The 12700-nt window shown below is 34.9% G+C and overlaps 2 protein-coding genes across 9 annotated transcripts; both read left to right on the top strand.

Annotated features, from left to right (window-relative positions):
* The first annotated feature begins 591 nt into the window (after positions 1–591).
* On the top strand, positions 592–6382 carry LOC113872035 (U-box domain-containing protein 43-like). Of its 8 annotated transcripts, none has more exons than XM_027509256.1 (7): positions 592–756; positions 924–958; positions 1073–1173; positions 1309–2604; positions 2723–3026; positions 3677–4167; positions 4840–6094. In XM_027509256.1, the coding sequence occupies exons 4-7, from the start codon at positions 1372–1374 to the stop codon at positions 5836–5838; spliced, it is 3027 nt and encodes a 1008-aa protein (XP_027365057.1). In that variant the 5' UTR covers positions 592–756; positions 924–958; positions 1073–1173; positions 1309–1371; the 3' UTR covers positions 5839–6094. The 8 variants fall into 8 exon arrangements, with proteins under 8 accessions (XP_027365057.1, XP_027365067.1, XP_027365047.1 ...); XM_027509266.1 differs by having other exon boundaries at positions 1091–1173; XM_027509246.1 differs by lacking the exon at positions 1073–1173.
* A 409-nt stretch (positions 6383–6791) lies between these two features.
* On the top strand, positions 6792–11962 carry LOC113850041 (malignant T-cell-amplified sequence 1 homolog). The gene is made up of 8 exons (XM_027480363.1): positions 6792–6977; positions 7321–7402; positions 7498–7565; positions 7654–7751; positions 8987–9123; positions 9225–9292; positions 11216–11279; positions 11578–11962. The coding sequence occupies exons 1-8, from the start codon at positions 6967–6969 to the stop codon at positions 11593–11595; spliced, it is 546 nt and encodes a 181-aa protein (XP_027336164.1). The 5' UTR covers positions 6792–6966; the 3' UTR covers positions 11596–11962.
* Positions 11963–12700: the final 738 nt, after the last annotated feature.

Below are 12700 nucleotides of genomic sequence, written 5' to 3' on the forward strand. Positions count from 1 at the left end.
TTGATGAAAAGGGCAACTCAGTGTTTACCAATTGGTGCTAGAAATTGATATCAGCTTGAATTGAGAGTGCATGATCTGATGTTTGGATATCATTAAACTTAAATAATCTTTTGAGTTGCTCAAGGTTGAGTCAAATTGCTTGGATATCATTAAGTTGGACATCATGTTCGCAATGAGTTTATAAACTTATTGCCTAGATGCCGAAATATTTTTTAATTTATATGTTGATAAATTACTTTAATTTTTACTTCACTAAGCCGGCATGAAGAAAAGAAAAAGTGGGGTTTCACCGTTACATTTGGCGCCACTGTCACAGAAGGCCACGTAACTTTAAAGTAATCTCCACTGCAACGATGTATGGTCACTTCTCACCATCCAAAACTAGCCACGACACCACATCTTATATCAACAAACCATGTCGTACGATGTGGCAAAACCTTATAGGTTGGTCTTAGATACGACGAATAAAAGGTTTTGACTGGTTGGGTTGAAATTAGAGCCCACGAATTAGACCTGTTCAACCCACACGACCCAAATTTTAAATTTTAAGTTAAAAGTAAATTTAGACATTTTTAATTCGAAGGAATTGAACTTTATTGAATTTGGACATTTTTTACAAAGCCAAATTAGACTTGTGTTTTCTACTCGTAATGAGCCGATTCGAATACGTCAGCTTCTAGTTTAAAGTTGAAACTTGTAAGAATGAAGCACTACAGCACAAGTCAACCAAAACCGAGTGAAGACCCAACGATACAGGTCTCTCTCTCAAGAACCAAACAGAAAAGAAACACAACTGTTTCAACTTTCTACTTTCCTTTCTCTTTTCCGATAACATGCTTGTCCGATGACAAATGAGTAGAATCTTATATGATCTCACCCAATTGTTATTTTACTTTTCTCTTCTATTCCATCTAATTTTCCAGGGAATTCTGCTAACACTTGATTCTTGAACACTCAGGTTGGTTCTTGCATTTCTCTGCTATAGCATGTATATTATATTATAGTATTATTTGAATTTATTAAATTAAATGGTTGAAGGAAATATTTATTTTCTTGTTTTTGGACTTGTGAGTTCTGTTCTGCTATTCAGCTCACCCCAGTACAGCAGTTTGTGTCAATTGAGCATATTTCTCAGCTCACCAATGTCTTTGTTTCACTCATACATGGGTCAAGGTAGTTGTGAACTTGAGCTCCTTTAGATCTGAATCATTATATCAGATGAAAATTTATTTCATTATGCTTATATTGTGATACAAATATTAGAATAATTAATTAGATATTTGTTAATTTCACCACTGTTCTGGTCAGGTTTCTAGTTTTTATGCTTGATGGGAAAATGAGTTTTGGTTTTGAACAAACCTGAGTAATGAAATGGCGAGTGAATTATTAGTTCCTGCCTCAATTACCCCAGCATCTGAGTTACTTTCCCAGCCCATCTTAACTTTAGTTGATACTGTCAAAGCGGCCAATGAGGTTGTGATTCATAAGGAAAATTTTAAGAGATTTTCTATTCACTTGGACAATATCTCTTTTCTATTGAGGTCTTTATCAAAGGAAGATATACACAATCCCAAGAGCTTGGAAAATGCTACGGATGTTCTCAACCGTGAGGTTGGAGTTGCTAAGCACCTTGTTTTTGAGTGCAACAGTAGAAATAAACTTTATCTTTTAATCAATTCAAGAAAGATAGTTACACGCTTGAACTGTTGTACCAAAGATATAAGCCGAGCAGTGAGTCTCATCCCTTTGGCCTCATTGGACATTAACTCTGGTTTAAATCAACAGATAAGTGAGTTATGCCAGAAAATGTTAGGTGCTGATTATCAAATAGCAGAATTAGATGAGGAAATCTTGGAAAAAATTGAGATAGCAATACAAGAGGGAAATGTTGATAGGTCATATGCAAATCAGTTGCTAGCTTGTGTTGCAGATGCTATAGGGGTCCCTATGGAGCATGGTGCTTTGAAGAGAGAGTTTGAAGAGCTGAAAAATGAAATGGAAAATGCTAAGTCAAGGATAGATGTGGCTGAAGCTCTACATATGGAGCAGGTTATTGCAGTGTTTGGAAAGGCTGATTTAATAACTTCAGCACAAGAGAAGGAAAGCCAATATTTTGAAAAGAGAAATTCCTTGGGAAGGAGACCCTTGATGGCTCTTCAGTCTTTTTACTGTCCAATCTCTCTTGATATTATGGTGGACCCTGTGGAGACATCCTCTGGGAAGACATTTGAGAGAAGTGCAATAGAGAAGTGGATTGCTGAAGGGAAAAATCACTGTCCCTTGACCATGTTGCCTCTGGATACTTCAATCCTGAGGCCAAACAAAACTTTAAAACAGTCTATTCAAGAATGGAAGGACAGGAACACAATAATTACCATTTCTACCATCAAATCTGAACTTGAAACAAATGAAGACGAGGGAGTGCTTCAATCATTAGACAAATTGCAGGACCTATTCTTAGAAAGAGAGGTGCACCGAGAATGGTTTAAAATGGAGAATTACATTGCTGTTCTTATTGGACTTCTTGCTTCTAAAAATAGAGAAATAAGGAAGCGTGTTTTACTCATCCTCTCTTTATTTGCAATTGATAATGCAGAGAACAAGGTACCTCATAAATCCTTCTCATTTTTAACTATGCACAAGTTTGAATAGCTCTATGCAAAACTAAGAGAACAATATTGAGTTTGCATAATAAAGATACTGATATACTACTTTCTGGCAGGAGGATATTGCTAAAGTGGATAATGCACTTGGATCAATAGTTCGCTCACTTGCGCGTCAAATTGAGGAAAGCAAGTTAGCATTGGAGTTGCTGTTGGAGTTATCTAAATGTAAGATGGTGTGCAATCTCATAGGAAACATTCAAGGAAGCATACTTCTCCTGGTAACAATGTTAAAGAGTGATGATGTTGAAGCAACCAAAAATGCACATGAGCTGCTGGAGAACCTCTCTTTCCTTGATCAGAATGTTATAGAGATGGCAAAAGCAAATTATCTTAAGCCTTTACTGCTAAAACTTTCTACAGGTATTCCATAAATGAGACACACCCTCTGAATTTACAGTGATTTATGTCTTGATCACCAAAATTGTGTTTACTGCTTTTTTCCTTTTTCGGAGAAGGGGAAAGAGACTTGAATTTTAGTAGTTGACATTGATCTCGATACGGCTCTATGAAGTAAGATATAAATACAACATTTTTGGAACATACTTTAGAAAAAATGTTTTGTAACAAATATGAATTCACCCATCTCATTTATAGAATTATATATGCTTAATTGCTTGTGCTTATAGACAAAACTCTCTGAAATTGACAATGGTTACAAATGAAACTAAGTTTCCTATTATATTTCTTGTTTTGCTTCCTTTCTTAATGTGTATAAATTATCACGTCTGTTAAAAAAAGAAACTAGTGTGTGTAGAAATGTGCATTTGTCTACTGCACATAGATGTACAAAAAGAAGCGAAGACACATAAAAGCCAATGAAGTAAAGGTGGAAATACAACGGAGGTTTAACCTTTTGGTATAACTTTGATGCTGAAAATTGAACTATAAAACATGGAATTTATTCCTAAAATGAACAAAATTTGATTTTTCATTGAAAGGGAACTTTTCTGAAGTATGAATCTGACATGCAACCATAGTACTCACTGATTGTTAATAATTCTTTGATGTAGGACCCGAAAATATGAAGATAGTCATGACTAAAACTTTGTCAGAAATTACGTTGACTGATCAGAATAAATTGTTCTTGGTCAAAGATGGGGCACTGCAGCCTCTTCTTCAGCTGCTCTTAAACAATGATGTGGAAATGAAGAAAGTGGCTGTTAAAGCTCTACTACAGCTCTCAAGCTTGCCAGAGAATGGCCTGCAGATGATAAAGGAAGGTGTTGCTCAACCATTATTTGAACTGCTATACTATCACAGTTTACAGACACCGACTTTACTTGAACATGTTGTTGCTACAATAATGCATCTTGCCATATCAACCACTCATCAACAAGCTGAAGCAGACCAAGTTTCATTGTTAGATTCTGAGGAAGACATATTCAAATTCTTCTCTCTAATTTCTTTGACTGAACCTGATATACAAAACAAGATTCTCAAAGCTTTTCAGTCATTGTGCCAATCTTTCTCTGGCTTCCGAATCAGAAAGAGGTTGAGACAGGTCTGCATTTTTCTACAAGTTTCAAAATTTAAGAAGTAAAAATTACATTTGAAGAAAATTGTTTAAGGCGACAAAGAGCTATATTTCTAGTCCTTGTTGGATATATATACTGAATATTTAGAACAAAATGAAGCTGTAATGTTAGATGATTAGGAAATTAGAGAGGAAAAGCAAGTGGAAAGAGATGAGAGGAGGAGAATAAAATAGGAAATATTTTAGTCCTCGAGTACATTAAAAATTCCTCTGTACTGAATTTCACTTATTAACTATGCTCATAATTTCAATGACTGTAACTATCTGAATTCTATCCCCTAAAAATATATAGTTAAGGTTAACAGTTAAGCATAACCCAAACATCCGTGTCTAAGATTTATTATTGCATTATTATAACAGATTATTTCATTCAAGGAAAATACTAAGGCACTAGTTAAGGAATAAAAATAAAAAATATTTTGTTGGAAAAGATATAAATGCACCTACCTCCATGTTTGGTAATGCATTTGAACATGAAATCCAAGAAAAATTAACTATTTATTGATTCATTAACTAGTGCCCTTAGGACACTGGTTAGCAAGACCCCACTTTCAAAATAGCAATCTCAAATAATAACAATAATATATGTATTATTATCATCCAATACATACAAATGATTTCATTGTTATAATTTTGCAGATCTCAGCTGCTAAAGTATTGGTCCACTACTTGGAGCTTAATACCCAAACACTGCGGGTCAATGCCTTGAAGCTTTTCTATTGCTTAACAGAAGATAGTGATTATGACAACATCTCATCGCACATAACTGAAAGATTCATTAAAGTATTGCTTACGATCATTGAGGTTTCGGATGATGCAGAAGAGATGGTTACGGCTATGGGTATCATCTCTAAACTACCGCAGGAGTCTTACATGACTCAATGGCTTCTAGATTCAGGAGCACTTAAAATTATTTTAACATGTCTTACTGATCAACATAAGCATGCCTTACACAAAAAGCAAGTCATAGAGAATTCTGTTCAAGCTCTTTGTCGTTTCACTGTCTCAACCAATCTGGAGTGGCAAAAGAGAGTAGCTGAAGAAGGGATAATTCCAGTGCTGGTGCAATTGCTGTCTTCTGGAACACCCTTTTCAAAACAAAATGCAGCCATTTCAATCAAACAGTTTTCAGAAAATTCATATGGCTTGAGCAAGCCAATAAAGAAGAAACCAAGTATTTTCAAATGCTGCCTTATAACCCAAGAAACTGGCTGCCCAGCACACCTAGGAACGTGCACAGTTGAGTCTTCATTCTGCATTGTACAAGCTAATGCCTTGGAGCCCCTTGTAAGAATGCTAGCAGAGCAAGATGTTGGAACATGTGAAGCTTCCTTAGATGCACTATTAACTTTGCTTGACAATGAAGCACCACAGAGTGGAAGTAAGGTACTTGCAGATGCAAATGCTATTACACCAATGATAAAACAACTGATTCTTCCAGCTCCCAGGTTGCAGGAAAAGATTCTAATAGCTATAGAACGAATTTTTCAACTAGATGAAGTGAGAAATAAGTATAAAGCTTTCGCCACAATGCCTTTGGTAGAAATAACTCAAGGAAAAGATGGCCGTTTGAGAAGTCTTGCTGCCAAAGGTCTTGCTCAATTGGGTGTACTTGATAAACAGTCTTCTTATTTTTAGTCACTGTCCCACAATTATTTGGTTGTTTGTGTTTTTTGGAGTCACTGTGGTCCTAATATGTGAAAGGCTTGTAAGAACTGAACTTAGTCATAAGATTTCTTCCTCTATACGGTTTCTAAACATTGATTCGTGACCAGCACCATGCATTAGATTGAAGAGAGTCAATTGGCTTTCGGAGTTACGTCACAACAATAGGATGTCAATCCTTGATCTAAAAATATTGCATCCAATGCAATAATTTAACATAAGAATTTATTTAAAATTTTTATTAGATATTGTAACACATCAACACATTAAATTTCATTGAATTTTATAATTTTTAATAAAAAATGATTATATAAAAAAAATATTATCATGTGATTTTTTTTTTTTGTTCACTAATGTAAGAAATTTTGTTTTTATTTATTTTTATATTTAAAATATTAAAATAATATTGATTATGATAATTTTATTTTTGTTTTATTAAAATATTAATATTTTACACACTTATCATAAATAAATAAAAATGAATGTCATATTAGAAAGTCAAAGATATTTTAATGTAAACATTGTATATTATTCTGCAAAATATACAAAATAAAAAGGGAATAAATCTTATTTCATATTTAATGAGTCACATTAATTTTTTAGTGAACCTTGCACGAATTTTTTTCAATAATAAAAAAATAATAAATATCAAAATATGTATTGTTTATTACGTTGTTGCTAATTGAATACAAATAACTAATATAACGGGAGATTGAATCTAGGAGAGAAGGTAGATTCTATTCTATAAAGTGATGAATCAGAGTTTATCCTATACCCTACTTAATGATTACAAGTAATAACATCATTAATACTATTTTATGTATATATATTTAAGAATTTTAAAAAATAAACCACAGCGGTATATACAGAAATCGTAGGTCTTAGCTCACACACTCTTTTTTTGTCATTAGCCCACAAAAGCTAATTGTCTTGAAAATGTATATTGGGCCAAGCGTGGATGGTCCATATGCAGAAACACCTGCGAGAGCTGTGCTACTCCTTTGCGTATGCATCTTTCATCTCTCTCTCTCTCTCTCTCTCTCTCTCTACAATTTCACTGTCACACACACAGATTTACTCCGAAGCTGAACGCTGCAGAAAATGTTCAAAAAGTAAGCTCACTCACTCTAAATACACATCTGCAAAATCTCACTTTCGTAGATTATGATGTGATTCACCAGTTACTTTTTTTTTTTGTTTAAATATATTGTCAGAATTTTGTTAACAATTGCACCATTGCTGGTGTTGACGATGCTGAAACCCTAAAACATTCATTTCATTTCGTATCGGATTCCCATGCCCTCTTTTTCTTGCACTACTTTCCCTAACTACTCGATATTTCTATGAACAAATGTGTTGCATGCTCTATTTCATTGATACGAATATGATATTATTGATAATGTTGTTTTTTCAATATGTATGTTTAGATTTACAATGTTAATTTTTTTTCGCCAGATTTTCATCTGAAGATGTGTCTGCACAGAACCAAGTGAAGGCTTCTGTTCAACGAAAAATACGGCAAAGTATTGCAGAAGAGGTGACTTCACTTTTGGGTTTGGCTAAATTTCAAAGCTTAAATTACAAAATTGATTTTTGATGCGTGTGACACTAACCTCACTCACTCTGTTGCAGTATCCAGGTCTTGAGCCAGTGTTGGATGATATACTTCCTAAGAAGTCCCCTCTTATAGTTGCTAAATGGTTTGATTGTGATCCTTTTTGCTGTGCTTTTTGTCGCGTCATGACTCTTATGGTTGCTAACTGGTTGCTTTTTCCCTTGTTCTTGTAGTCAGAACCATCTCAATCTGGTTCTAGTGAACAACGTGCCTTTGTTTTTTAGTGTCCGTGATGGACCATACATGCCCACTTTGCGGCTTCTCCATCAATGTAAAGTTTATGTTTGTTGCAGTTTTTAACTTGTCTAATGAATTATAACTGTTTCACCGGATTTTTGGCTGTAATTTGAACACATACCTTTAATAGTCCAATGATGCATATGTACCGAATAAACTGCTATACGATGCAGCTGATTTGGGGTTCAACTTATGATAATAAGGATATCTAAATGCATTATAAGGAAAAATTATAGTTGAAATACATTTTGCTTGGTGCAACCAATGATTGGATGAGATAGATGAACTTTTCTAGATACTGGTGCACAGAGCTTAAATAAACATTTTGATTAATTGGATTATAATTCTTCATCTATATAGTTTCCTTCCAAAGGCTATGAAGTGGGGGGGAACCAAAGTTTTGATTGCTATGATTATCATGACTCATAGGCAATTGACCTTGGAATTTTTCTTTCCATCTTTCTCTCGAGCTTGGTGATGGATATTTGATGGTGAGGTCAGTGGTGGACGTTCTATTACAACAATAAGTCAGGAACTTATTCATTGATGTGGTTTATTGACTCATTTAATGCTTATGATGTTGTATTGTTCCACAATTCAGATCATGTTGAGTGGTAGGGGCTGTAGGATGCTTAGAATTACACTAACAGTTTAGCTAGTTATCTTGGACAAGAGAATGTAAAGAATAAATGGTTCTTCATCTTTTGATGATCTGATAATCACTTGTTATATTCTACTGATCCCTTGAGAATTGAGAAAAATTTCCTTGAACTTGTCCTCCTATTTTTACCTACAGTATGGAGGTTATTGATATGGAATAGAATAGATGAAGGAGAAAAAGTGTAAATTTGGAGAAAGGGAGTGATGGAACTTAGAGGGAGGGTTGTAACCCGTCTCTCGCTTTTCTCACATCTCTCCTCATATTGAAATGCAGGGAGTGATTAATAATTTATTAATGATTTTTCTAATGTGTATTCAACGGCACAAAATGAGAAATCAATAAATAATAATTTTTGTTTGAAAATTGTAGATTTAATGTATCAATGCATTGGATCCTATGATTTCGAATAAAAACTTACTATATATAAGTTCTTAGTATGTGCCTAAGGCATACATTAGAAAAAAAAAGTTATCAATTATCACTCACTCCTAATACTTTGACCAACAAAAAATAAAGCTTATTTGGAGTTTCTAACAAGACAACATGCAAATTGCAATTGGTTGTTTTTTATATTGCATGTGAAACATATTGTTTTTTTAATTTTACAGATCCAAATATAATGAAGAAGTTACAAGTTGACCGTGGTGCAATAAAGTTTGTCTTGGCGGGTGCAAACATAATGTGTCCTGGTCTTACATCTCCTGGGGGTGCTTTAGATGAGGAAGTAGGAGCAGAAAGTCCTGTGGTACTGCCATTATATTCTGTATATTGATTGTAATGCACAATGTTAGCGATTTTAGTGAAGTTATAATAACTTTCATCACATCATTATTTATCTGATTTCAGGCCATCATGGCTGAAGGAAAACAGCACGCCCTTGCTATTGGCTTTACAAAAATGTCAGCAAAAGACATGTAAGAAACTTATCTTATTGTTTGACTGGACAAAGAATGTTGAATGAAATAAATATGAATTCTTTCACTTTCATATAGAGACTCTGTCTGATATTCCCTTTTTTATTATTTAATTCTCTGCTTACATTCAAGTAGGGATGTGATTGGGTTTGGTTGGGTTGAGGGGAAAATAGGACAAACTGATTAAAAAGCTTTAGTTTGAGTCAGTTCAGACTTGATAAAATTTTTAGGAGAACCCAACTCAAACCAACCAGATCAAATTCAGGTTAGTTTGTGTCTGGACATTGGGTTGGAATATTTTAGTATTTATAAATTTCAGAAATATAAGAAAAGAAGAAAGAAACAAGATCTGCAGATTGGAAAATACAGCAAACTCACCCTCACATGAACACAATACCCCATCGTCCCATCGGCTGTACTCTGATACCAGTTCACATTGCTTCACCCCTTGCACTGTGCCAAACAAGACAGGTGCACTCCATTGCAAGCCTAAGACAGGTGCTTCTAAAGCTCCCCACACCTAGCACCATCAAGCCAGTAACTTTGCAAAACAACTCAGCAATGCTGCTCCCTTGTCTAATAGCAATCACTCATTTTAACATACTACTCAAACCCCTTCTATTTGCTACCTCTGCAGCTGACCATATAGCCACCAACATCAGCTCATTCATATGAACTGCTTATCATCAATGTGAGGTGTGAGCTACGGTGGTTGATTGGCAAAGGCAATCAGATCATCAATGAGAAAGTAGAATAATCAGATTGGGAATACATTCAATTTGAGTGAGACAGGCATATTTAGATATCAGGCTTTACAAGTTTCAAGTTGATTAATTAACCTGACCTAAGTGGGGTTTATATTCTTGTTAATGTTAACAAACTGAATACCCAATCTAGTCTGACTTTTTAATATAGGTTTGGTTTGGGTCCCCTGAGTTCACAGGTCAACGGGAACCTGCTCATACCATCCTCTTAAGAGAAAAATTGATATAAATCATTTGTCTTTGTCATATCTCTCATTATCAGCCCACAACCTCTCATGTGCAATCCGGAGGAGACCTACATGTTAAAGTGGGGGTGCTACCACATCCCCAAACAATTTTTTAGTTGGTTGCTATGTATAAATTTTAGCAGGCCCCCTCAAATAATGTTTACGTGAGAATGTATTTAGCACCTCCCACATTTAGTTCTGCCCATGTGCAATAGTGGATATAGCATTAGCATGTCAACTAGTGAGTACATAATGAATTCCTTTTTACTTACCAAAATTGATGAGTCTTCTATTTGTTGGCACATGATAAAACTTCCTCTTGTTATTAGAATTAAGCAAATTACAGGGATGATCCCCAAGTACAAGTAGCGAAAAGAAAACAATAGCAAGCAATCAACACAAATGATGATCCTATCCTGTGACAGCAGCCACCCTGATTACTTCCAAAAATCCTCCTATCCCCTCTCCTCCTTTCAGCCCCTCTAATATCCCTTCCCGGGCTAGATTCTCGAATCTTTCTCCTCTCTCTTTTCTTGACACGTATGCAGTTTGTTAAGGCCCTGCTTAACCGTTTTCATTCCAACATTCCCTGTTTTGCTTCCTTTGCTGATATGTCTTCAGTGGAGGCCCTTTTTGTCCAGGCCCATCAGCACGTTACACAACTTTCCCATTAATGATATTTAGAATTAGGACAGAATGTTACGACATGAAGGACAAACTTATATATATATACGGTGTGTAACTAGCCCTAGCTCAACTAAAAATTACTGCCTCTAATATCAATGCTGCTTGCATCAATGCTATAGCCTGTTTTTCTATCAAAGGATAAAATTTAAGACTATTGCTAAATAAGAAAAGTCATCACTTGCCTAGTTTAATTTTCTTTGGTTGATTCTTGTACTCATGAAGTTCAATTACTTTTGTGGTTTCAGAAAAGCAATCAACAAGGGAATTGGAGTTGACAACTTACATTATCTCAATGATGGTCTTTGGAAGGTATTGTTGATAGATGCTTTCCTTATTATTCATATCATTGTTAGTAAATAAATATATATGGTGCTCATAGAATCATATGTACGTTCTTTGATGTAGTACCTGCGACATTACTTTGACATTTCTTCTTTCTTTCTTTTGTTGATACTATATCACATGTTGGTCTTTAACTTAGAAGACCAAATCTAGTTTCTAAGGCAAAACTTTTTTCCACCTGAATTCTGCACCCTTCACCGACTGCTTGATATATTTTCCACTGATTTCTAGTATATTACCATTATCTTTCTATACCTCATTGCAGATGGAGCGACTTGATTGAAGATATTGCAAGAGTTGCAACCTGATAATGATTGATGAATTCCTGTTTTCTGGACCTTGATCCAGATTTTAGAGATCATATTCGAACTTGCTGATCTATTATACCCATGTAAACAGTAAAGAAATGAATTTTCTTGCACAGAGTGCTCTCTTTTAGTAACTATGTAGATTTCATGTAACTTGTGGAATACATTGTGCGTGTCAACAAATACAAAGTTTTGTTTATTTCCGGACTCCAATTGAATGTTGGAACCATGCACGTTAGTTTATTCAAACTTTGGTGTGCCATTTGATCATTTTGGCCTATTACAGAATTGTCTGAAGACCCTCAAACGATTGGAACTGATTTAAAGTACCTGTTTGATTGGATTAAAAATTGGCCGGTTGGAAAATTATAGACTTAATTGCATTTATGCAGAGTCATTTTCAATTTCTTGTTTTCCGCTTTTTTCACTCCAATCTAGCGTTTCCTACATGGCTCTGTCTAGAAGCAACCGTAATCTTCCATGATTGTTCAAAGGGTATAGAAAACACATCAGTCTTATCATCCTACGCTTTTGATAGTGCTATAATTAGGTTTAAATATATTTTTAATTTCCCTAAGTTTTGTAATTGTTTTGGTCCCTCTTTTTCAGAATTGTATCAGTTCGTAAAAATTTTATTTTATCATCACGAATGATCCTGGAGTTACACTATCGTTAGATGTTGCTGTTAACTACTTGAGTTGATGTTGACATGGAGCAAAATTTTCTGTATGCCATTGAAGGTGGCCAGTCCAACAGGTCCACTTGGATCATTAACATGATGTGGAATTTTTGTTAGTGACGAGTCAGCATTTCTCACATGCCAGCCATATTACGGTTTGTCACACTTTTTATCACAATAGTGTTGATGCCAGCCACTAACCCCATCCATCCTTAATTAAATCCCCATCTACGACCCATTGCAACTCCAATTTTATTCCCATTCTAATAATGCCATATCAATTTCAGCTATGATAAGGCCACCTAATTGACAAAAGGCAAGATCAAATTACAATACAAGAGAAGAATCTGGGAAGAATAAAATATTGGAAGGTTGATTCATAAAATGTCAAAAATGCTACT

Source organism: Abrus precatorius, unplaced genomic scaffold, assembly GCF_003935025.1.
Source record: "Abrus precatorius isolate BTA unplaced genomic scaffold, Abrus_2018 Scaffold10, whole genome shotgun sequence".
NCBI classification, from domain to species: Eukaryota; Viridiplantae; Streptophyta; class Magnoliopsida; order Fabales; family Fabaceae; genus Abrus; species Abrus precatorius.